General features: G+C 42.6%; 1 protein-coding gene across 7 annotated transcripts in view; it reads left to right on the top strand.

Annotated features, from left to right (window-relative positions):
* Window positions 1-25,283, top strand: part of LOC145345507 (E3 ubiquitin-protein ligase MARCHF1-like) — a 361,092-nt gene that overhangs the window by 288,775 nt on the left and 47,034 nt on the right. For 4 of the 7 annotated variants that reach the window (XM_080193343.1, XM_080193336.1, XM_080193359.1 and 1 more), the window contains 2 exons: window positions 23,412-23,488; window positions 23,764-24,507. The exons of 2 other annotated variants lie outside the window; for them this stretch is intronic. In XM_080193343.1, coding sequence (XP_080049469.1) covers window positions 23,412-23,488; window positions 23,764-24,507 — 821 coding nt within the window. The remainder of the gene's footprint in view (window positions 1-23,411; window positions 23,489-23,763; window positions 24,508-25,283) is intronic. One more of the 7 variants, XM_080193368.1, reaches the window with a different exon arrangement.

Here is a 25,283-nt window from a genome sequence, read left to right on the forward strand (position 1 = left end):
CCAAGGCCTTTTATACATATATAAAGAGCAAGAGGGTAGCCAGGGAAAGGGTTGGCCCACTCGAGGGCATCTATGAAGCTAGAGAAAATGGGCAAGGTATTAAATGAGTACTTTGCATCAGTATTCGCCAAAGAGAAGGACTTGCTGGATGATGAATTGGGAATGGGTACGTAGATATTTGAGGCATGTTGAGATCAAAAAGGAGGAGATATTGGGGTTCTTGACAAACATTAAGGTAGGCAAGTCTACAGGGCCTGATGGGCTATACCCCAAAATACTGAGAAGGCAAGGGAGAAAATTGTTGGGGCCTTGAGAGAAATCTTTGTATCCTCACTGGGTATAGGCGAGGTCCCAGAGGATTGGAGAATAGCCAATGTTGTTCCTTTGTTTAAGAAGGATAGCAAGAATAATCCAGGTAATTACAGGCCGGTGAGCCTTACATCAGCGGTAGGGAAATTATTGGAGAGGATTCTTCAGGACAGGATTTACTCCCACTTGGAAATAAGTCGATGTATTAGCGAAAGGCAACATGGTTTTGTGAAGGGGAGGTCATGTCTCACTAAATTGAGGGAGTATTTCGAGGAAGTGACAAAGATGATTGAGAAGGATAGGGCAGTGGATGTTGTCTACATGGACTTCAGTAGCGCCTTTGACAAGATCCCTCATGGCAGACAGTGCAGAAGGTGAAGTTACATGGGATCAGAGGTGAGCTGGCAAGGTGGATACAGAACTGGCTCAGTCTTAGAACTGGTAAGAAGTCTCACATCACCAGGTTAGAGTCCAACCAGTTTATTTGATAGTAATCTTACAAGCTTTCAGAAATGATGTTCCTTCGTCAGGTGTATGGAAGGTTCTGATCAGAGAAGGGCATATAAAGTCATACACTTTACAGATTACTGATTAGACTGCAAGTCTTTACAGCTAAGCTGCTAGTAAAGTCTTAAAGATGCAGACAATGTAAGTGAAGATAGCATTAGCATAGGTTAAAGAGATGTGTATTGTCTCCAGACAGCACGGTAAGTGAGATTTTACAAGCCCAGGCAAGTCATGGGGGTTACAGATAGTGCGACATGAACCCAAGATCCTGGTTGAGGCCATGCTCATGTGTGCAGAACTTGGCTATCAGTCTCTGCTCAGTGACTCTGCGCTGTCGTGTGTCATGAAGGCCGCTTTGGAGAACACATACCCAAAAATCAGAAACCGAATGCTTGTGACCGCTGAAGTGTTCCCAACGGGAAGGGAACAGTCTTGCCTGGTGATTGGGGGCGGTGGAGGGTTGGTTGGAGGGGGAGCCTGTGTAGGATTCTCTGTCAGAGCCCATGCAGATGCGATAGGCCAAATGGTCTCTTCTGCATTGCAGGGATTCTATGATTAGTGAGCAACATGATAACATTGGCTGGCTGGGCAAATATAACATTTGTGACTTGCTGGATGTGTTTTTTGGTGGCTGAGTACGGTATTTTCAGTGTGACCCCCCTGTGACAGCCTGGAAGCAGATATAAATGATGAGGCTTTTAGTCACTTTAATTGCCACTGACATGGCACAACCACTCAGTCCAGGGGGAAAAGGCCCTCTCCCGACAAACTGCAGAGATCTGTGGCTAACCTGCCTTGATGATCTGAATGTCTGAAATCACTGCAGCACACAAATTTACAATTTCCTCAACAGCTTTTTTTGGGAAGAGAGTTCCAGATTTCCACTCCCCTTTGTGTGAAGACTTGATCGAGATGAGCTCGCCTTGCCCACCTCACACAGTCTAGAGACAAAGGCTTGGCTTCCTGAACCTGTTTGAGCAAAGGTGTCTGCTCACCTTTGCTGAGGAGACTGAGGTTATTTAGACTGGTCATCACAAATCGGTACAGCCTGTTGGAGGAAGACCCACTGCACTCTGGACTGGGAATGTGGTAAATTGACCAGCAACTCACTAAATTTTAATCTCTATCCCACCTCTTTCCTTCCAAGTCAGTGGATGAAGGTAGAGTGCAAAGATTGATGGGGACACGGTGTTAAAAATGAAGGCCTCAGTGTAACATATACATCTGACAGTATGTTTGACTAGCTTTGTCCTGGCAGATACTGCATCTGTTCCAGCTCCTACAGATATTATACACTGCGGTGACCCTAGCCAGACCCTCTTGCTAAAGATGGCACACAATTCTTCTCTGGTAATGGTGCCCCAGACTATCAGTTACAATATAGCAGAGCTGCTTTCCCTCATTTAGGCTGAAATGCAGCATCTTTAAAGCTCAAAGTGTACAGGCTGTGGAGTGCTTACAGATATCCAGTCTGTGCCTTCACTTTCTGATGCCGGTATTAGACTGGGGTAAGCACAATAAGAAGTCTCACAGCACCAGGTTAAAGTCCAACAGGTTTAATTAGTAGCACAGGCTTTCAGAATGTTGCTCCTTCAGGTGAGTGAAGAGTTGTGTTCACAAACAGGGCATACATAGACACAAACTCAATTTACAAGATAATGCTTGGAATGCGAGTCTTTACAGGCAATCAAGTCTTTACTGGTACAGACAATGTAAGTGGAGGGAGGTTAATGAGATGTAAATTGTCTCCAGCCAGGACAGTTAGTGAGATTTTGCAAGCCCAGGTAAGTCGTGAGGTTACCATTGTGTGACATGAACCCAAGATCCCAGTTAAGACCGTCCTTACGTGTGCGGAACTTGGCGATCAGATTTTGCTCGGCGAATCTGCATTGTTGTGTGACGCGAAGCTGCCTTGGACAACGCTTACCCGAAATTCAGAGGCTGAATGCACGTGACTGCTGAAATGTTCCCCGACAGGAAGAGAACACTCCTGCCTGGTGATTGTCGAGCAGTGTTCATTCATCCGTTGTCACAGCGTCTGCACGGTGTTGTCAATGCGCTATGCCTCGAGATATCCTTTCTTGCAGTGTATCAGGTAGACAACATTGTCCAAGTTGCAAGAGTATGTACTGTGTACCTGGTGGATGGTGTTCTGACGTGAGATGATGGCATCCATGTCGATGATCTGGCGTGTTTTGCAGAGGTTGCTGTGGCAAAGTTGTTGTAGTCACTGTTCTCCTGAACACTGGGTAGTTTGCTGCAGACATTGGTTTGTTTGAAGTTGTGCGGTTGCTTGAAGGCAAGAAGTGGAGTTTGGGGATGGCCGTGGTGAGATGTTCGTCCTCACCAATGCCATGCTGAAGGCTCCAGAGAAGATGTCATAGCTTCTCTGCTCTGAGGACGATGAAAGGCACTCTGTCTGCCATGTCTGTGTTTGTCTTCTGAGGAGGTCAGCCCAGTTTTTCACTGTGGCGCATTGGAATTGTCGATCAATGAGTCGAGCGCCATATCCTGTTCTTATGAGGGCATCTTTCAGCATCTGGAGGTGTCTGTTGCAATCCTCCTCATCTGCGCAGATTCTGTGTGTACGGAGGGCTTGTCCGTAGGGGATGGCTTCTTTAACATGTTTAGGGTGGAAGCTGGAGAAGTGGAGCATCGTGAAGTTATCCATGGGCTTGTGGTACAGTGAAGTGCTGAGGTGACCATCCTTGATGGAGATGTGTGTGTCCAAGAATGCAGCCTGTTCCAGAGAGTAGTCCATGATGACTTTGAAGGTGGGATGGAACTTGTTAATGTCATCATGTAGTTGTTTGAGTGATTGTTCACCATGAGTCTAAAGGAAGAAAATGTCATTGATGTATCTAGTGTACAGCATCGGATGAAGGTCCTGTATGGTGAAGAGGTCTTGTTCGAACCTGTGCATGCAGATGTTGGTGTATTGAGGGTGAATGTGGTCGCCACGGCTGTTCTGCGTGTCTGGACGAGGAACTGGTTATTGAAGGTGAAGACGTTGTGGTCCAGGATGAAGCAGATGAGTTGTGGGATTGTATCTGGAGATTGGCAGTTGTCGGCATTGAGTACTGAGGCAGTTGCAGCAATGCCGTTGTCACGGAGGAAGCTAGTGTAGAGTGCCGAGACATCCAATGTGATGAGGAGTGCTCCTGGTTCAACTGCTCCATGTGTGCTGAGTTTCTGTAGGAAGTCCGTAGTGTCGCAACAGAAGCAGGGGGTTCATTGTACAATGGGTTTCAGGATGCCCTCGACATACCGGAGAGGTTATTATACAGGGTCCCATTGCATGATACGATGGGATGGTCGAGTGTGTTAGCCTTGTGTATCTTCAGGAAGTAATAGAGATCTTCAACGCAAAGACTACTGGGATGAGAGCACAGAGGGTGCTCTGAAGGTCCACATCAAACGTCTTGATCAGTCCATTGAGTTGAAGGGTGCGTCCTTTGAGTCCATTGTCAACTTGTCGGATTACACACTTCAACCAGACGAAATCGAAGTTCTCAGCCGAGGGCTGAATTTCTGCCGCACCACCAAAATAGACCCCATCGGTCTCGCAGCAGACACAGAGGAATTCACCACGCGAATGAGGCTGCAGGAGTTTTGTCACAAACCCCAAGAGGCCAACAGCGAACACAATGAGACAGCCAATGAACTGGAACAGCCGACAGAGAGATCCGCAATGCAGAAACTGAAGAAGAAAGAGTCAAATTGGACTCCTCCGGAAGGCAGCTGCCCTCGACTCAAGATGTATGCCCAAGCCATCAGGAGGCGCGTCAACACCAGATTCATCAGCTGCACTCACAAGGCAGGCCCAAACGTCACCTGTTGAAGTAAAATTAAGACCGTGACTTTGGAAACCAATGTGTGTGTGACTACTGGCTCTGTGGCTAACAGAGATCATTCTGTTGCTGACTCAATAACGAACTAACCTTGAGCTACTTCTTATTTTTGTATAAAATATGGAACAAACTAAAATACTTAGCTGAAGAAAAAGCGGAATCGATACAAGAGGCTATGGGTTTTTGTTAATGGTTGTTTTCAAAGGAATGTGATTGGAAGTTAGGGGACCTAATTGGCTAATATATGTAACCACCCAGCTAATGATGAAATGACTGCTGTTGTCTGCATGTTTAAAGTGTATAAGAGAAGGCTAACCGCCACTCTAAAAATCGAGAAGTTGACTAGTGCACTGCAGGGTGCCAAGCGCTTCTCCCAAAGCTTTATTCAATAAACTGCACGTTGAATTTTTAAGTCTGACTCTGAGTGGTGATTTTCCCACAACAAATTGGCGTCACGAACAGGATCTCACTACCGGTAGTCGATTGGTTAGCCTCGATCGGTGAACTGGAGGAGAGATCATTGAACTGTGGGAGTCAGACTGAGTCAACAGTGCAGTTAAAAGGGGTAAAATTAAGAGGAATTTACAGGATTGTCGGATTGGAACAGGAATTGACTGCTTGTGTCAATCAACCAAGGACAAGGAAGTGACTGTTTCAAACGCGCAACCTTAGACTATTGTTAAGAAGGGAAATACCCCATGTGAAGGTTACTAACCCCCTAAGTGGGCGTGGAGGCACTAAAGCACTTAGGATCATGAAACACAAGCAGTAGAGGTTTTTTAGTATCAAACTCTGTAGTGGCGAACAAACGCAGAGTTTGCCACCTGCTTGCATAAAGTTGTGTAATTGTGGTCGTCTTTCAATTAAGTTGTAAAGCGGTGCGGTAAGGAGCTGATCACCCTGACCTAGAGCCAGATTCCGGTGGAGAAAACACGTTGCTCGGTAAACGTGGCCGTGAGTATAAACAGAAACCCCAATGAAGGGGAGTAGAAGCCTGATTGGTGGCAGGTAAAGAAATTAAGTAGGGTCTGCAAGTTCCCTTATTGATAAATGTATGACAGACAGACACATGTTGATTAGGGAGATGCAATGGGATGGCTGGGATGTTTGTCAGACCTTAGAACAACAGAGAAAGTGGGTAGATGGGGAAAAGGAAGCCAAAACAAAAAAGGCAGGGGTATTATTAGTGCATCAATTAGCTGGACTAACTGGACAAGTAGCCACTTCCACTAAAAAACAGAACAAAGACAAGGACAAAATTAAGAAAATAGAATCTAGGGTAAGGGAATTAGAAAAAAAGGAATCAATTATTAGAAGGGAATCAATGGGGAAGAGAAACTATCCCTTTGCCCCCTTATGAAACAATACAACAGGCATCCTTCATCTTGTTTAAAACGGAAGTACAGAGGGTTTTGGGGAATGATCCTATCAATTGGAGTAAAATCACAACAACCAAGCAACAAAAGTGGAGGGGGGGTTCTGAATATGGGGAATGATTGTTCCAAGTATACCAGGAATGCTCAGGGCATGGAATAACCAGAAGATGTTGTTGATTGAGAAGGAATGAATGTTTTAAAGAATCTCAGCACTGTATATAGTTCTGAATGCAGACTTAACTGTCCCCATCAGTGGATAGTCTTGCGTCATTCGAAAATGTCATGAACCCCATTAAAACAGACCATGTGGGAAAGGAGCTACACCCTCACTAACATCACAAAGAACCCCAGGTGGTCCTTTTTTTTAAAAGGAGGGAGTGTGCAGTGAGTGTCACAGAATTTTGAGAGAAAGGAACTATGTTCTCTCAACTGACTAGAGAAATATTATAAATTAATTGGCAAGATGGAAAATTGATTAGAGGAAATCTAAGGTCAAGCTAATAATTTGAATAGTTTTTGTATTTCAGTGTGTTTGTGTGGTCTGGTTGCTTGTCGAATGTAGGTTGCATTAGATTGAGAGCAGGAGTTGATAAAGCTTGTTTGGCCTTGTGGAGTATTTATTACGAGCAATAAATACAATGCTTCGCACTTTGGTTTAACTTTAAAAAGGCTGAGGAAGTGTTAAAACTGTTAAAGTTTTAAGTATAAGATTTCTTGAATTTACTTCTGTTTTTGAATTTAATTATAGTTTGGAGGAAAGAAGAATGAAAGCGACTGTCTCAATCAATTTTCTGTATTTTCTTTATATGTTTTATTTTCATCCCAGGTTATAATGTTAAGTTTGGATGAAAGAGGAAATGCTGTGGAATGAATGTTGGAAGCCTCCATAAAGTGGTTGTGTGGATGTTTTTGTTGTTGTTTGCTTTAATGTTTTAATGTTCTTCCCCTAATTGTGATTTTACAACAGTGGGTTTGATACAGAGTTTAAATAAAAATTGGAAATTGGATTGGAAAGTAAATTGAAATTTCAAAATCAAAGTACATAAATTGAAGTTTGAAATAACCAATTTGAATTTTGACTAATCTTGGGTTCAAATTTTGTTAAGAAAGGATTTAAACCTTGGAGGGAACCATGTGCTCTTTCCTTTGTCTTGAAGTAGAAATTATGAGTGTGTTAGTTGAGACGTTAAGAGAAGAAAAGAAGTAATTTTGTGGAAAAGTAGAAAAGCAGGAACAAAAGAATGAGGTAAATATATTATTTATGAGTCAGTTTAAAGCATATCAAGTTAATGAAATGAATCATACTTCTGATTACTCTAAATTCCAGCAGGAGATTGATTAATCAATCAAAATCTCAGTTGTCAATGCAGTTAAGGATGTTGTCTGTGTTTGGGACAGTTGAATGTGAGGGAGATGGCATTTATGGATTGGGTTGTGGATTGTATCTGGAAAAGAATGTCCATTGTGCACGTGGCATTGACTGGAGATCCCCGCCTCCTTTTCCCAGGGCACCTGATCCCACAGTAAGTTTAGAATTTGCCCCGGTCTGATGAATTCTGTGACTATTAGTTGCGAGGAGGGACATAGCCCAACATTGTCACCGATGTGTGACATGGGCGCAATACAACCCTGGTCAACCCATAAAAATTAAGGTGGGACACCAATCCCGACCAAAAGGGCCCTGGGAACATCAGCAAATAGATTTCACTGCCACAATCCCATGGTAAAACGTATTGTTTGGTTATCATAGACCAGTGTACCAGGTGGGTGGAAGCATTCCCCACCAGAAATTGTACTGCCACCACAGTGGCTGGAATATTGGCGGATGAGGTAATCCCACCACCCGCAGAATTCTGGAAAGGTAGAACGTATGAACTGAACTCTTAAGAATGCCCTGGCCAAGGCCATGCAAGCGTCAGGAAAAATGTGGACAGAAATATTATCTATTATATTAATGAGGTTAAGAGCCACGACAAACCATATAACCCTTATGAGCTGATGACAGGAAGAGCAATACAGTTACCGGAAAGCATCATAACAAGTGGGGCCGATGTAGGCCCATTAAAAGACAAAATTAAACGATATGTATTGGAATTAAGTGCCTAACTAAAAGGGATGCATAAATTAGTAAGGGATAATCAGAAAGAAAGGGATACATGGAGAGAGCTCGAAATGCTCCCTGACATTCCAACAGTGGGAAGTAGTGTCATGGTAAAAACATTACCTGAAAAACTGGGGTTTGCACCAAAGTGGAATGACTGATATGGGGTCATAATCAGTGAAGACACATGTACCTGTCTGGACATAAGAGGGAAAGGTGTATGGAAATATTGGACCCAGCTGAAATTGTACAAAGAAACTAATGAGTAACATGCGATTCACAATAAAGTAACCAGAATGCTTTTCCCGCAATAGGTAAAGATTACAAGCAAGTTCAAGTTGTGTTTGGGTTGTGTTCGAGTTAGCGATATAGCCTTTGGGAAGTTGTTAATATAGAGTAATAACATAATTTTGTTTATAGTAACTAACTGTCTTGATACTTATCTGCCGTGAGCATGTTTAAGATAGTGTATATAATTGCGTCGCTCTATGTGGTCATGGTTGTAAAGGTGACAGGTTTAGAAGATAACCTATTTTATAAGACCCATGTACGTTTACACGACAATCGAACCGTGTGTTACCCGCTTGCCCAATCAGTAGAGGCCCTGTTCGTGGCCACCCCCGGGTGGACCTCCCATGACCTGTATACAGTGAATATCTCGTACGCACCCTGTAAAGGTCAAACAGGCAAATATAGGAGGGGTATACAGAGAAGATGCATGGAACTAATAAACTCAGATAGAACACAGTCCCCTAATTGCATTGAGCTCCGAGGGTTGAACAGAACAAAACGCTCAGAATTGTTAAGCTACGCACTTTGCATCTCGGGCTAAGGGTGGGGATGTGCATATGCCTTGGTCCCCAAGAATGTTTCCTGTGTACAGACGCATAGTGACCGCCAGCTTTGTCAAGTGAACAAAGGCCAGTTTACTTGTACCTGTAACAAGCAACGATGCCTGAACGTGACCACAGGGAGGCAATTCATTTGTGGTCAGTGTAATGGGACTCATATTAGCTCAACTACATGGGCATACCCGTTTGATACTTACCAATTGGTAGCAGCGGGTGGAAAGTCCAGTGAACCGGAGAACTGGCGGCGTATGCAGTTTGCACAGACCAATAAACAGGAGGTTAAATGTTACCAAGCCAAGAAGGGATTTGTGTTCCTCCTCAACGGCACCTTTACAACAGCCGCACCAACCCTCCCGGTTCTCTTTGCAGTAGGATCAATAGGACCACTCATTGTTCCATGCCCTCAAAGAGGGTGTATCTGAAGAAAGATAGTGACCTGAGCCATCAGCAAGGAATTCTGTGCTGATCGGAAGGATCCAGTCACACTGGGATCATCACTCGAATACGGGTTTATTGGGGCCCTGTCTCTGGGGGCAGCAGCAGGAGTAATTAGTGCCAAAAATTGAAATTACCTTATATGTGGATTAACCATTCTGGAAAACAGCACAGCAAAGGGACTGGATGCCATAAACCGAGAACTGGCTGAGTTAAGAATATACATGATGTAGAATATACATGCAGCAGACCCACAATACCGTAGATTATCAGTTAGCTCAGCTGGGGTGAATATGCACAATAATAGGAGACAAATGTGTAACGCGTGTTACAGATGAATCCTACAATATCACTAAGTCATTAATGACATAAGAAAGCAGCTCAATGACAAGGCCCCAAGAAGGGAAATAGCTGGCTTGAATTGGGGGGATCTTGAAGGTCTTATTTAATGCATGGATTAATTATTCTTTTTGTAATAATAATTGTGTGCTGCTTGATTATCGGATGTTTTAATACCTGCTGTAAAGTCATGATGGCTCAATTCATGCCAGGAGCCAGTGTGGTCACTGGAGAAGAACATCTGATGGGAACCCCCAAGGACGATATCAACGAAGAGAAGGATGAGATGGAAGAGTACCTGTAAACGTGTAACCTGCGAGTGACATCACAGAAGACAAATACGAGAAAGACTGTGTATTAATTGCCTGACCGGCAATACAGGAACTTTGACGTTGTTGGTTAATTGGATTATTAACACATAATCCGGACCAAAAGGGGGAATTATTGAGGTAAAATTAAGGCCATGACTTTGGAAACCAATGTGTATGTGACTACTGGGCTCTGTGGTTAACAGAGATCATTCTGTTGCTGACTCAATAATGAACTAACCTTGAGCTACATCTTATTTTTGTATGAAATGCGGAACAAACTAACATAATCAGACCATGAGGTCCAGATGGTACGCTTAGCTTAAGAAAAAGCGGAACCGAGACAAGAAGTTGTGGGTTTTTGTTAACGGTTGTTTTCGAAGGAATGCGATTGGAAGTTAATTGTTGCTAAGGGACCTAATTGACTAATGTATGTAACCACCCAGCTATTGATGAAATAACTGCTGTCGTCTGCATGTTTAAAGTGTATAAAAGAAGGCTAACCACCGCTCCAAAACTGAGAAGTTGACTACGTGCACTGCAGGGTGCCAAGCGCTTCTCCCAAAGCTTTATTCAATAAACTGCATGTTGAATTTTTAAGTCTGACTCCGAGTGATGGTTTTCCCACAACATCACCAAAGCACAACACAGCACCATTCACGCTCACAAGACCAACTACAACATTGTCATCAAACCAGCAGATAAAGGAGGGGTTGCTGTGCATTATTGCACAGAAGTGTACCGAAACTGAAGGAGGAGCACCGCAAGCAGTTATAGAGTCATAGAAGTTTACAGCATGGAAACAGGCCCTTCAGCCCAACTTGTTCATGCTGCCCTTTTTCTTTAAACCCCTAAGCTAATCCCAATTGCCTGTATTTGCCCCATATCCCTCTATACCCATCTTACCCACGTAAATATCTAAATGCTTTTTAAAAGACAAATTCATACCCATCCCTACTACTACCTCTGGCATCTTGTTCCAGACACTCACCATTCTCTGTGCGAAAAAATTGCCCTCTGAACAATTTTGTATCTCTCCTCTCTCACCTTAAAGTTATGCCCTCTAGTTTTAGACTCCCCTACCTTTGGGAAAAGATATTGACTACGTAGCTGATCTGTGCCCCTCATTATTTTGTAGACCTCTATAAAATCATCCCTCGTCCTCCTACGCTTCAGGAAAAAAAGTACCAGCCTATCCAGTCTCTCCTTATAACTCAAACCATCAAGTCTCACTGGCATCTTCGTAAAAGATGCACTCTTTCTAGTTTAATAATATTCTCTCTATAATAGGGTGTCCAGAATTGCACACAGTATTCCAAGTGTGGCCTTACCAATGTCTTGTACAACTTCAACAAGACGTCCTAATTCCTGTATTTAATGTTCTGACCGATACAACCAAGCATGCCGAAAGCCTTCTTCACCACTTGTCCACCTGTGACTCCAATTTCAAGGAGCTGTGAACATGTTCCTGTAGATCTCTTTGTTCTGTAACTCTCCCCAGTGCCCTATCATTAGCTGAGTAAGTTCTGCTTTGGTTCAATCTACCAAAAAGAATCACCTCACATTTGTCTAAATTAAATTCCATCTGTCATTCGTCAGCCCACTGGCCCAACTGACCAAGATTCCGTTGCAATCCGAGATAAATTTCTTCACTGTCCACTATGTCACTAATCTTGGTGTCATCTGCAAACTTGTGAACATGTCTCCTATAAATCATTAATATAAATGACAAATAACAGTGGACCCAGCACTGATCCTTGAGGCACACCACTGGTCACAGGCCTCCAATTTGAAAAACAACCCTGTACGATCACCTTCTAGCTTCTGTCAAGAAGCTAATTTTGTATCCATTTAGATACTTCGCCCTGGATCCTGTGAGATTTAATTTTATGCAACAACCTACCATGCAGTACCTTGTCAAAGGCCTTGGTAAATCCATGTAGACAACATCAACTGCACTGCCCTCATTTACCTTCTTGGTTGCCCCTTCAAAAAACTCAATCAAATTTGTGAGACATGATTTTCCACTCACAAAGCCATGCTGACTGTTCCTAATCAGTCCTTGTGTCTCTAAATGCCTATAGATCCTGCTTCTCAAATACCTTCTAACAACTTACCCACCACAGATGAGGTTCACCAGCCTTTATTCCCAAGTTTTTCCCTGCAGCTCATTTTAAACAAAGGCACAACATTTGCCACTCTCCAATCTTCAGATACCTCACCCATGACTATCGATGATTCAAATAGTTACCCACAGATCCAAACAAAGAACACACCTGTCAACTCAACAGACTGATCAAGATCTTTGATCCAGATCTTCAGAGCATCCTCCATGCTCTCATCCCACGTACATCCTATGTTGGAGATCTCTACTGCCTCCTGAAGGTACACAAGGCCAACACATTCGGCTGTCCCATGGTATCAGGCAATGGGACCCTGTGTGAGAACCTCTCAGGCTGCATCGAGAGCATCCTGAAACCCATTGTACAAAGAACCTTTTGTTTCTGTCGTGACACTGCGGACTTCCTACAGAAATTCAGCAGTCGAACCAGGGGCACTCCTCGTCACAATGGATGTCTCGGCACTCTACACCAGCATCCCCCACAATGATGGCGTTGCTGCAACTGCCTCAGTACTCAATGCCGACAACTGCCAATCTCCAGGTGCAATTTTACAACTCATCTGCTTCATCCTGGACCACAGTGTTCTTCATCCAGATACATGGAACAGCAATGGGGACCAAATTCACACCTCAATATGCCAACATCCTCATGCACAGGTTCGAACAAGACCTCTTCACCGCACAGAATTTTCAACTGATGCTATACATTATATATGTATCGATGACATGTTTTTCCTTTGTACTCATGGTGAACAATCACTGAAACAAGTATATGATGACATCAACAATTTCCATCCCACCATCAGACTCACCATGGACCACTCTTTGGAACTGGTTTCATTCTTAGACACCGCATCTCCATCAAGGACAGTCACTTCAGCATCTCACTGTACCACAAGCCCACGGATGCTTCAATGCTCCAGCTTCCAGCCTAAGCATACAAAAGAAGCCATCCCCTATGGACACAGGATCTGCTCAGGTGAGGAGGATCAGAACAGACACTGAAAGACACTGTCAAAACAACGATATGGTGCTTGACTTGTTGTGCCACAGTAAAAAACCACGCCGACCTCCTCAGAAGACAAATACGGGACATAGTGGACAGAGTACATTTCATCGTCCATTACTTTCTTGGAGCAGAGAAGCCATGACATCTTCTCCAGAGCCTTCAACATGTCATCGATGAACATCTCACCTTGGCCATCCCCACACCCCAACTTCTTGTCTTCAAACAACCGCTCAACCCCAAACAAACCATTGTACACAGCAAACTATCCAGCCTTCACGACACTAAACAACCCTGCCACAGTAACCTTTGCAAGACGTGCCAGATCATTGACACAGATGCCATCATCTCACATGAGAACACCATCCACCAGGTACACAGTACATACTCTTGCAACTCGGCCAACATTGTCTACCTGACACGCTGCAAGAGAGGATGTCCTGAGGCATAGTACACTGGGGAGACCGTGCAGACGCTACAACAACTGATGGGTAAACGCTGCTCGAAAATCACCAGGCAGCAGTGTTCTCTTCCTGTCAGGGAATACTTCAGCAGTCATGGGCATTCAGCCTCTAATCTTCGGGTAAGCATTCTCCAAGGCAGCCTTCATGATACACGACAATGCAGAATCACCGAGCAAAAACTGATAGCCAAGTTCCGCACACATGAGGATGACCTCAACCGGGATCTTGGGTTCATGTCACACTATTTGTAACCCTCATGACTTACCTGGGCATACAAAATCTCACTAAATGTCCTGGCTGGAGACAATACACATCTCTTTAACCTGTGCTTAATCCTCCCTCCATTCATATTGTCTGTACCTTTAAGACTTGATTACCTGTAAAGACTCGCATTCCAACCATTATCTTGTAAATTGTATTTATGTCTATGTATGCTCTGTTTGTGACTATTCACTCGCCAGAAGAAGGAGCAACACTCCGACAGCTTATGCCACCAAATAAACCTGTTGGACTTTAACCTGGTGTTGTGTGACTCCTTACTGCCTTTACTTTCTAACAACTTCTTTCTAAATGCACTTTCCTACACTTTAAATAGCTGTAATCACACAACAATATTTCTGTCATCTGCGTGTGAACTCTCACAGGCAGCCTGCACTGCAGATGGTAGCTTGCCTCGAATAGAAAATGTATTTTAATCAAGAATTTCTGTGGTAGGACAGCTGCTTAGTAAGCATTGGCATGATCCATCTGAAGCACATCATCCTGCCAGCAGACAAGACAAACAAGAATTGCTACCTTGCATCCAAATAAGCGTCGTGAGCAGGAGTGAGATATGTGAAGAAAAATAAACAACAGTGAAGAATTTTGTCTTCACCATCAGTGTGAAGTGCAGTGTGCCCCCTCACCCCCCATATAGAACCCATCCGATTTTCATTCCGTCCATTTCTGCCCAATCAGTGAAAAACAAAATCTACCGGTGCATTCAGGCAGTGAAAGCAAATTGTGGATGGAATAGCCTTAATATTCTTTTATTCATTCTCAGCGTAAGAGCAAAAGCCAAGTATTTGACTCAGCTTTGATGTCAGGCCTAACCAGTGAAGTGAAGAGAGCATGGGGAGTCTGGCCCAACCACAGGCCTGATGGCATGAGTGGGCGCTTTGATCTGTTGTCATAATCTGACCTCATTTGAATGTAGGTGGTAATCTGTCAGTGCTGATTAAGCACTGAGAGGAACATAGCTGTTCAGGGAGAAGGATGGCTAGGAATGGGAAATCAAGCAGATTCTTTGTGTAACCAAGCCAGACTTTTCTTATCAAGGAAGGGAAAATGGAAATGGTTGAGCAGGTGGGGAGCAGGTGCATGAAGCATCCAACAAGAGAACAGGAATCAATGGAAAAAAACATAATTTCAAAATTTGCAAGTGGCCAGCATCAAACGGTGTGATAAAAGCAAAATACTGCAGATGCTGGAATCAGAAGCAAAAACCGAAAATGCTGGAAAATCTCAAACTGTGTAATTTGGTCTCTCAGCAGTCAAGGCAGAACATACGCACAACACACTCTGCCCACTGCAAAAATAGCATCAGACTCCAGGGCACATCAGAGAACCCTGGTGAAATATTTTAATCAGGTTCGCATGTTAACCAGGGTCCACTTAAAATTCTCCTTGCTTCATCCTTGGGCAAAAAGTCGGTGGTGATTTATTTTTTTAAATTTTGCCCAATTTCTGCCATTAACATGTTGAGGAACAGACCGATACTAAGGGAAGAATCACTCCTACCTGCTTTATTCAATAGGCAGTGGCAATATTAATTGGTAGATTATTCATTACAGCTGACTGCCAAATCATTCCTTTGATATGAGAGATGTCCATAGTGTGAGTGATACAAGCTTCATTTGATCTGGTTCCTTGTGACAGAACATACTCATCCCGCATCCATCAATGACTGAATTATCTAAAACTTTACCAGCAAATGCTGGTTATACATTTCCAGATCAATGTCAATATTTGATCCTCTTGGTAACAATTCCTGTGTACAAAGATGATTAAATAATGAATCTGCATTTTGTATGGAGGGATTGTGGTGGGGGAAAAGGTTGGCTAATCCCTGGAGAAAGACGGATTTCTCAGAGTTTTAATTAAAATCTGCAGATGAGGTTTGAAAGTTATTCAGTCCAAGTTCCAGATAAAATTAAGAGTGCCAGATTTTGAAAATCATTAAAATTAATATCCCACCTGTAGCTGCTGAACCTTCAAGAGGGTGAGATTTGTGTCTCCAATTCTCACCAAGAGAAATCAGTGCTTCTTATCCTGAGCCCAGAGATCAGCGGTTTAAATTTATCGTTGTCAATAAGAACAAAATGACAGCAATGTGAGCTGTTGTAAAGAATTACTAAACACTTGCCTGGTGTACAAAGACAGAATAAAGTTATCCTGAAAGGACTTTAAATAAAACCATATCTGACCCTAAACAGAGTTCCTGGGTGAGTGACACCAGTGGGTCTGGTGTTGACAGGATTGAGGCCAAGTGAACATTATCATGTGACAGAAGCCAATTAGGGAAGGTGACACATCAGTCCATCTAATTACATGATGAGGAAGTGTCTGTTTGCTGCTCCTGCCTCTCCAATCATGATACCTTTTGTTCCTTCTTCAGTGTTGCCCCTCCATCACTCATATGCCTAACAACAGCAGGGTTTATTTCATGATCTGATTTTCATCCTCTTGGCTGCTGACCCTGTATTTAAAGTGTTAATGTGTGCCTCTCAGACTTTTCCATCCCCCTCTGATCTATGTTCCTCTGACTGTTCCGCCAACCTTTCCTCCTGAAATTAATTCCCCTCAGACTGCAACTTTGCAAACTCCTGCTATGGAAGCCAGTTGCAAAATGGTTGATCTCCCACCTTGCTTCAACACAGCCAGCTTTCACTGGTCTGGGATCTGACAACCTGTGCTCCCTGCAATTCGCATAATTCCAAATAATGTATCTGATAGCATTCCCAGGCTGCAACTGCGGAATCTTCTTGACCTGGGACACATCCCCTTGCTTCCAATTTGTTCAGCTTTCTGCCTTGACAATCCACAAGGTACAAACATGATCACATGACCCACAGGGAACGCTCCCTTAAAGGCCACAATACCACACTAACAACCTTAATTGCCTTCTTGCTGGATTCATATGGCTTCACTGCCTCGCTGCCATCCCATCCCATTTAATTTCACCAGTAGCTTTTGTCATCAGGATTCCAACCTGCCCACCTCCAAACAATTCTATACCCCTTGAATCCCATTTTGACAGGCTTCATTAAATTCTGACCATTATTTCTGAATTGTCATTGAGGACATTATAGTATATGCTGCAATGGAGTAAGTAAGCTTGCAGATCAGATTTGTTACTTTATTGCTGAATTTTTTATTCAGACTCTGCTACCATCATCTGTTCGTTCACACGATGCCAGTTAGGAATAGTGTTTAACAGTGGAGTTACACATAGCTCCTTGTAGATGCTGCTTCCTTCTCTTCAAACTAGTTCATTTAGTAACTCAACACTGTGACCCTTTAAAGGATACTGTGGGGCACTACTCTGAATGTCTGAAATTTCACAATCCATTATTTCAAGGAACATGTTAACCTTTTAAAATAAAGAGATTAATTTTTCTGGTAAAATTGCACAGAGCAGTATTTCTGATGGTCTGATTAAGTTTTACATTGCAGCATTCCCCATTGTAATTTTAGACACTAAGCGACTCTAGGGCTGAGAAAAACTCTTATGAGTAACATCAGAGAGTGTATGTTGTTGGTGAAAATCCTGAATACTAAGAACCATTATAACCTAAAATAGTTTGATTAATGGGAAGATCTTTTTGACATCATGTGGGAGTGGGAAATTAACTCTCGCCAGTCAGGCACCTGTTATACACCTAGCATTACATACTGGGTGTGTGATCTAATGAGACACATTCTACACCCCTCCAAAGTTGAAAGTTGTGCCCCTTACATGTTTCTGATGAGCTGCAGACGTAGCTGACAGGTGAAGATTTTGGCCTCAATTTTTCAGATGGTGGTGGTTGCCTCCACTCATCGGAAAAGTCTGCGGAGAACACATCCCCAACAAGTCGTTTGCCTAGCAATTTACACTCCAGTGAGCATTGATTGGCTGCAGGCAGGATTTTCCTCACTCAGACACATGAGGGACTCTAAACTCTTCCGTTTTATTCAGAGTCTAAGGGCAGAATCTGCAGCAAGTTTGGTGGTGGGAGCCAAAAAGCCAGAAAGCTGCTGAAATAAAATCGCATTGCAATTCTGGCAGTGGTGGACTAATGGCAGGTTGGTCCTCCCAGTGGCTGGTGGCATGAATGTCATTTGCATTAATCTGCAACTCATAAATGCTGATGGGCCTGATGGGATGCCAGAGGGCATCCCATCAGGTCCATCAGTCTCATGTGAAATTACGTTGCTCTAAACCTGAGCTAATGAATGGTGTCCGCCAGAGGGTCTGGGTTGCATGCATCGCTGCCATTGCACTGTACTGCTCCTGAGGCACTGTTCATCACTCTCCTGGGGCAGACCAGTACTTGCTCTCCATCTCATTACCAAACTGATCTGCATGGACAGCACCAGGCTGTTGGAGATATGGACCTTCCTGTGGCACCGATTTGGATCAATACAGAGCCTGGGGTCAGGGGGTATAGGGGATTCTTTGTCCCTTGTGTCTATCTGGACAGAACTGTACTGTGCAACTCGTGCTCCCAGCACAACAAAGCTCCACAGTTCGACTGAGGGTTGGGGTGGCAGGTGAGAACTGGGGGAGGGGGGTGGAGGAGGCTAGTAAAGACAAGAGAGCAATGTGGAAAGAACGCTGTGCAATGAGGTGCATGAAGGAGATGAATGTTGAAAGATAGAGGGAAACTGGACCCCAACAAACCTGCACAGAAAGCTCCCAAACAAAGGAGTCAAAGGAAAGCTACATCATTTATTGGAAACACATGAAGCCTGCAGATGTGTTGGGTAAAGGTCCATGTGAGGCATGGGCTCAGGAGATTTGCTAATCAAGGAAGAGACTTTTTCTTGAGGCTGCTAATGTTTTCTCTCTTTGTTGCTGACATCCTCCACAAACAAAAACAGAAAATGCTGGAAAATCACAGCAGTCTGACAGCATCTATGGGGAGAGAATAGAACCAATATTTTGGGTCGAGATGACCCTTTGTCAGAGGTCATCCCCACAGATGCTGTCAGACTTTCTAAGATTTTCCAGCATTTTCTGTTTTTGTTTCAGATCCTGCAGTGTCTTGCTGACATCCTGCACAGTTTGAGGAAGGCTGAAGGGAGTGATGTGAGTGTGCTGGGCTGGTATGTAAATACGGTGCCAGGACCTTTGAACCCATCAGCTGAGGGAGATGGACAAATCAGCTGCCAGCCTGCCAGGTTGGGGAACGCTCCTGAACGCTGAGGGGGGAAAGTGCAGAACCTGGCGCAGGATCCTGCCATTCTGGCAGAGGGAAAGACACTCTCAGAGCCATCTGCCACCACACTTAGAGTAGAATTCTCCCATTTAGAGAGTAAGACTTGTACAAAAAGTACAAATACCTATCAAGTGAATAGGATTTTTTATAAGCAATGCCGAACAAGTGAACAAAACTATACTTGTTCCAATATTAGTCTGATTTTCATTTTTAACGTGTGCAAGTCGTGTCAGGAAAATTCCCAGCTTCACACTTCAGCCTTCTAAAAAAAAGTGCCCCAAACAGTGCAATTTTTCTGATAGGGACGGACAATCTCTATCAGTGACTTGGATGAAGGAGCCGAGTGTATGGTTGCTAAATTTGCTGATAGCACAAAGATTGAGAGGAAAATAAGTTTTGAAGAAAATCTGAGGCATCTACAAAGCAACAGAGATGGATTAGGTGAGAGGGCAAAAAATTGGCATTTGGAGTGTGGCACTGTGGTTAGCACTGCTGTGTCACAGCACCAGGGACCCAGGTTCAATTCCGGTCTCGGGTCACTGTTTATGTGGAGTTTGCACGTTGTCCCCATGTCTATGTGGGTTTCCTTAGGAGATCTGGTTTCCTCCCACAGTCCAAAGATGTGCAGATAAGGTGAATTGGCCGTGCTAAGTTGCTCCTTAGTTTCCAAAGATGTGTGCATGGATTAGCCATAGTAAATATATGAGGTTTCGCAGATACGTCAGGCAGGAGGGAGGTTGGGCTGGGTAAGATGCTCTTAAGGAGAGTCCATGCAGACTCAATGGGCTGAAGGTCCTCCTTCTGAACTGTAAGGATTCTGTGTTTCTATGGAATATGATATGGGGAAATAAAAACTTGAAAATTTTGGCAGGATGAACAGAAAAGAAGCATATTATTTAGAGAGAGTGAGAGCTCTGAGGTAGGATCTGACTGTCTTAGTGCATTTTAATTTATTCATTCAAGGGATATGAACTTTGCTGACTAGGCTAGCATTTGTTACCCATTTCTAATTATCCTTGAGAAGGTAGTGGTGAGCAGTCTTTTTGAACCGCTGCAGTCCCTGTGATGAAGGTACATCCATAGGGAGGGAGTTTCAACTCCATGATAGTGAAGGAATGGCTTGTCCTCCTAGGTGGTAGTGGTCATGGATTTGAAAGGTGCGGTCTAAGGAGCCTTGGTGTGCTCCCGCAGTGCACCTTATAAATGGTAGACAATGCTACCACTGTGCTTCGGTGGTGGAGGCATTGAATGTTTGTGAATTAGATGCCAACCAAGTGGGCTGTTTTGTTCTGGATGATATCAGATATCTTGGTTGTTGTTGGAGTTTCACTCATCCAGGCGAGTGGAGTCTTTCGTCACATTCCTGAGTTGTGTCTTGTAGGTGGTGGATAGCCTTTAGGCAGTCGGGAGCTGAGTTACTCACTGTAGTATTCCTAGCATCTGACCTGCTTTTGTAGCCACAGTATTTAAATGACTAGTCAAATTCACTTCCTGGTAACCCCCATGATATTAGTGGTGGGACATTCCACTATGGCAAAGTCATTGAATGAGATGGGCTGATGGTTAGAGATACTCTTGTTGGAGATACTCATTGTCTGGCACTTGGTGGTATGAATATTAGTTGTCAACTGTCAGTAAATATCAGAATATTATCCAGGTATTACTGCATTTGGACATGCACATGAATCAGGAAAAGTTAGTATGCAGGTACAGCAAGTGATTAGGAAGGCAAATGGAATGTTTTCATTTATTGCAAGGGGAAAGGAATATAAAAGTAGGGAAGTTTTACTACAACTGTGCCATATCTGTACCACATTGGTAAAATCACATCTAAACTACTGTGCATAGTTTTGGTCCCTTATGTAAGAAAGGAAATAAATGTGTTAGCAACAGTTTGGAGAAGATTTACTTGACTGATGGGGGTGGGATTTTCTGGCTGTTCCCACCAGCAGGATCTTGCAGTCCCAGTGATAGTGAGCTCCCTCTGCAAGTTCCCCAGTGGTGGAGCATGCAAACACTGGGAAACCCCGTTAACAGCAGCATGACCTGTAGATCTGTTACAAAACACACTGCTAGGATGTGGGAGGAAACAGAAAATCCCATCCCTGTCATGGTGCAGGAGAAGGCCATTTGGCCCCATGTGTGCACACCAGCTCTCCAAATGAGCATTATGATTTAGTACCATTTGCATGTCTTCTTCATAATTATGCACACTGCTTCTATTCAAATAATAACCTAACACCTCTTAAAAGTGATTTGCAAAAGAAACACAATTTGCTTCTTTTGTAAATCACTTTAAATCTGTGCCCTCTCATTCTTGATACTTTTACAAGTGGGTACAGTTTCTTCCTATCTAGCCTGTCCAGTCCCTCATGATTTTGAACATTTCTATCAAATTTCCTCTTAGCCTTCTTCTCACCAAGGAGGACAGTCCCAATTGCCCAATCTATCCTCATAACTAAAGATGCCTGGGATGGAGGGGGGTTATCATTACAAGGAAAGGTTAGACAGGTTGGGGCCTGTATCCATTGAAGTTTAGAAGATTGAGAGGTAATTTTATTGAAACATAAAATCCTGAGGGGGGCATGCTGAAAGGATGTTGCTCCTTGTGGGGAAAGACTGGAATTAGGGAACACAATTTAGAAATAAGAGGTTTCCCATTTAAGATGGAGATGAGAAGAAACAGTTTCTCTCAGAACGTTGTGAATATTTGGAATGCTCTTTTTTAGAGCGCAATGGAGTCAAGATTGATGATTTTTTTTAAGGCAGAGGTAGATAGTTTCCTGACTAACAAAGGAGTTCAAAGCTTGTCAGGGTTAGACAGAATGTGTCATTGAGACCACAAACAGATTAACCATGATTGAATGGTAGAGCAAGTTTAAGGGGCTAAATGTCTCACTCTTACTCCTAATTTGTATATTCTTATGTAACCAGTGTGGCAAAAATTGCAGGGATATGTTCAAAGACTTTGTTTAATGCCATGTAATTTAAGAGTGCTGTAGACGGAATGGCCAAATGGGCAGATAAGTGGCAGATAAAATTTCTCCCTGAAAAGTGTGAGGTGATACACTTTGGAAGGAGTAATTTGACAAGAAAGTATTCAATGAATGGTAGGACACTAGGAAGTTCTGTGGATCAAAGAGACCTTGGTGTGTTTGTTCACAGATCTCTGAAAGTGGAAGGGTATGTTAGTAGGGTGGTGAAAAATGCCTAGCCCTGAAGGCATTTAAGAGGCAACCACATTGCCATGCCCTGCCATGTTTCCATGGCAGTGGAAGTGTTCCAGAGATTTTGATAGCTTGAAAAATGGGAAATTAATTAGGATTTTATAATTATTTTATCTAATCTAATCCAAACTCAATATTATTGAACAAAATTAGGAAGGCACAAATATCAACAAATTAGAACAGAAATTAGAATACAGATCTAATTTCAAAGGCTACATTGTTTGATCATGGAAGTTATTTACTGATTAGTTGAGAAAGCTGCTGCTATTAAGATTGCAACACAGTTCTTAATTCTGATTCAGGAACCTCTGGCTGAGAACCAATGGCTCATTGCCAAAAGGAACTGCTTTCAAATGTTAACAGTCTTCTCTTTGAACAGGTTTTTTACTATTCAATCAAGTTTTATGCACCCTATGGGCTTCCCTAAGAAGATAAAAGTGGGAAAATAACTTCAATAACTCATCCCCACCTGTCTACCTGCTAACTGCAGGAACCTGGTGAAATAATTCAAGATCTTGGAATAATAATCCAGACAATGTAGTGGAAATCTCAACATGGCAGTTTGAGAATTTGAATTTAGTTTAAAAAATCTGGAAACAAAACATTAGAACTCTTAAAAGTGTCCATGAAAATTTTAGGTTGTTCTAAAATTTCAATTGGTTCACTAATGTCTCTTAGGGAGGGAAACTCTTACCTGTCTTTATCTGGCCTGACCAACATGTAAGATGGTTCAATGTCTTCTGATGTGATCTCGCAAATCATTCAATTTTACCAGTTTGCTGGATTCAGTGGTTCAAGAAGAAGGTTCACCACCCACTTCCCAGGATGACTAGGGTTGGATATAAATGCCAGGCCTATCTGGAACTTCTACACTGCAAGGAGATATTTTTAAAGTTCCCTCAACCCCTTTCTTCTCTCCATCTCATTCCCTAGCAAATGCGTTTGATTTCCACTTAAACCCATTTATCTCTGCACTTCATATTCCAGACTTCTATTTGAGTCTGTCAGGTGCTGGCATCCATACTGACTTTATTATGCTTTTACCTTTTACAGGCAAGTAGTCCAACAGGAACGGCTCCCGGGAGTCAGTCACGTACATCTGTTAGCCCTTCTACTCAGGATATTTGCAGGTACATGAGTCTAGAGAATTCAGCAGTGTTTGTCGTTCCTTAGGGATCATTTTGAATGACATCTTCCTCTTTTTGTCTGTTTATCTCTAGTCTGAGTCTCAGCTTGTCTTCATCGTACTTCATTTGTTTGTTTTTTTTTATTCTACTTCATCAGTATAAGATAATTGTTTATATAATTACTAATTCATTTTGTTTTCACTTCTTTTGCCATGTCTGTCATGCTCTTCCTTCATCCTCTCTACTTTCCACTTTCCACCTTTGCATGCTGTGCTTAGATCTACTGCCCGTTGTGAAGATGGTGACTCATATTCAACTCCTGTCATGGCGCTCAGCAATCACAGCGGGGATTGTGGTAAGAAACATGTAAAGAGAAGAATTAGAAAGCAAAGGGAACTCTGTGAAAGATGTGAACGTATGCACTATCACACCAAACGTCCTGAAAAACAGTCCAGTTCCTTTTGTGCAAAAATTAATGGAATCGGTAGGAGTGATTCTGATTTATCGTCAGATGAAGATCACTGGGCTGAAATCAGAAGAAGAAATTCGGAAAGAATGAGGGCTTCCAGAAAGGGCAGAAGAAAGAATAAATCTCATAAACAATTGGAGAAAAAACCAGGTCCTACTCTTCCAGCCCTGCTGTCAGTGGACTCTGAAAGTGACTGGGATAAGATGAGGATTGACCCACATCTCTTCTGTCACAATCAAACAATAATCCGAGGAAGTGAAAGAAGGCCCCATAACAAGGAGGCATGGCTATCATCATCTTCAATTTCTTCTGTTGACGTAACAAGTTACTCAAGGAAATTTGTCCAAAATGAAAGAATATTAAGAGAAAAGGGCTCTGAATCTTTCTCTTCCTTTGAAGATGAAGATACCAGGAAAAGATTCAATGAGGAAGGTACCAATGCACTATCTCTATCCGGGGATGGAGCTACTGTCAACTCAGAGCCTCATGGGAGTGCTAGACCTGCCCAACTTCAGAATGTAGATGATTGGCCTGATGATGGGGAAGTCTGCAGGTTGGTCTATAACCACTAATGAAAGCCAGTGTTTGCTTTACATTTTCATTCAATTTCAAAAGTATGCACAAAATGTTTTCTTCATCACAGATTAATTAATTTGCCTTGTATTATATCAGAAGGATGTGTTTGCATTCCATTAGTTATAACTATTGGAAAACTGTTGTGATAGATTTTCAGAATACTGGTGAAAAGACAGTAAAAAAAAATATAATGATATCTACTTAAACAAACTAAATTATACAAAATAGTTTTTTAAATTTTCTGTTCATTTTAATTGATTTTTTTAATACGGTTTCCATATTCAAATTCTTGATATGCAAAGAATAAAGCAATGGTACTATCAGAAAATTTCTTATGTGGAAGTCAGATGTTTTAAAAGAATACAATTTATATTAGTGAAAGAGCAATAAATTTAATAGCTACAAACTGAATAATGATTGTGTGACCGCAGGTTCATTAAAAATGTGGAAAAATGCCTATCAGATACTTATGCAAGCAATACTTTTCAACATTCAAATATTTGTATATCTTAGGTCAAAAGTAAAAATGTTGAAAATGAATCTGAAGAATTTCATTAGAGGCAAAATGTTCTGGATATTGATTTTAACTGCCAATATGGAAGATCCCTGCAGATAAATTAGTTAAATGCCAGAATTCATAAAGATTCACTCTTCCACATAGCAACCAGAGAGACCCAAAAGTAATTCTTACAGTTCAAGGTGTTAGAGGATTACCATCAGTGCCAGACAGCTAATAGAAATCATGGAATCCCT

The sequence above is a fragment of the Carcharhinus amblyrhynchos genome, chromosome 1 (genome assembly GCF_965287045.1).
Source record: "Carcharhinus amblyrhynchos chromosome 1, sCarAmb.v2.hapA, whole genome shotgun sequence".
In the NCBI taxonomy this organism is placed as follows: Eukaryota; Metazoa; Chordata; class Chondrichthyes; order Carcharhiniformes; family Carcharhinidae; genus Carcharhinus; species Carcharhinus amblyrhynchos.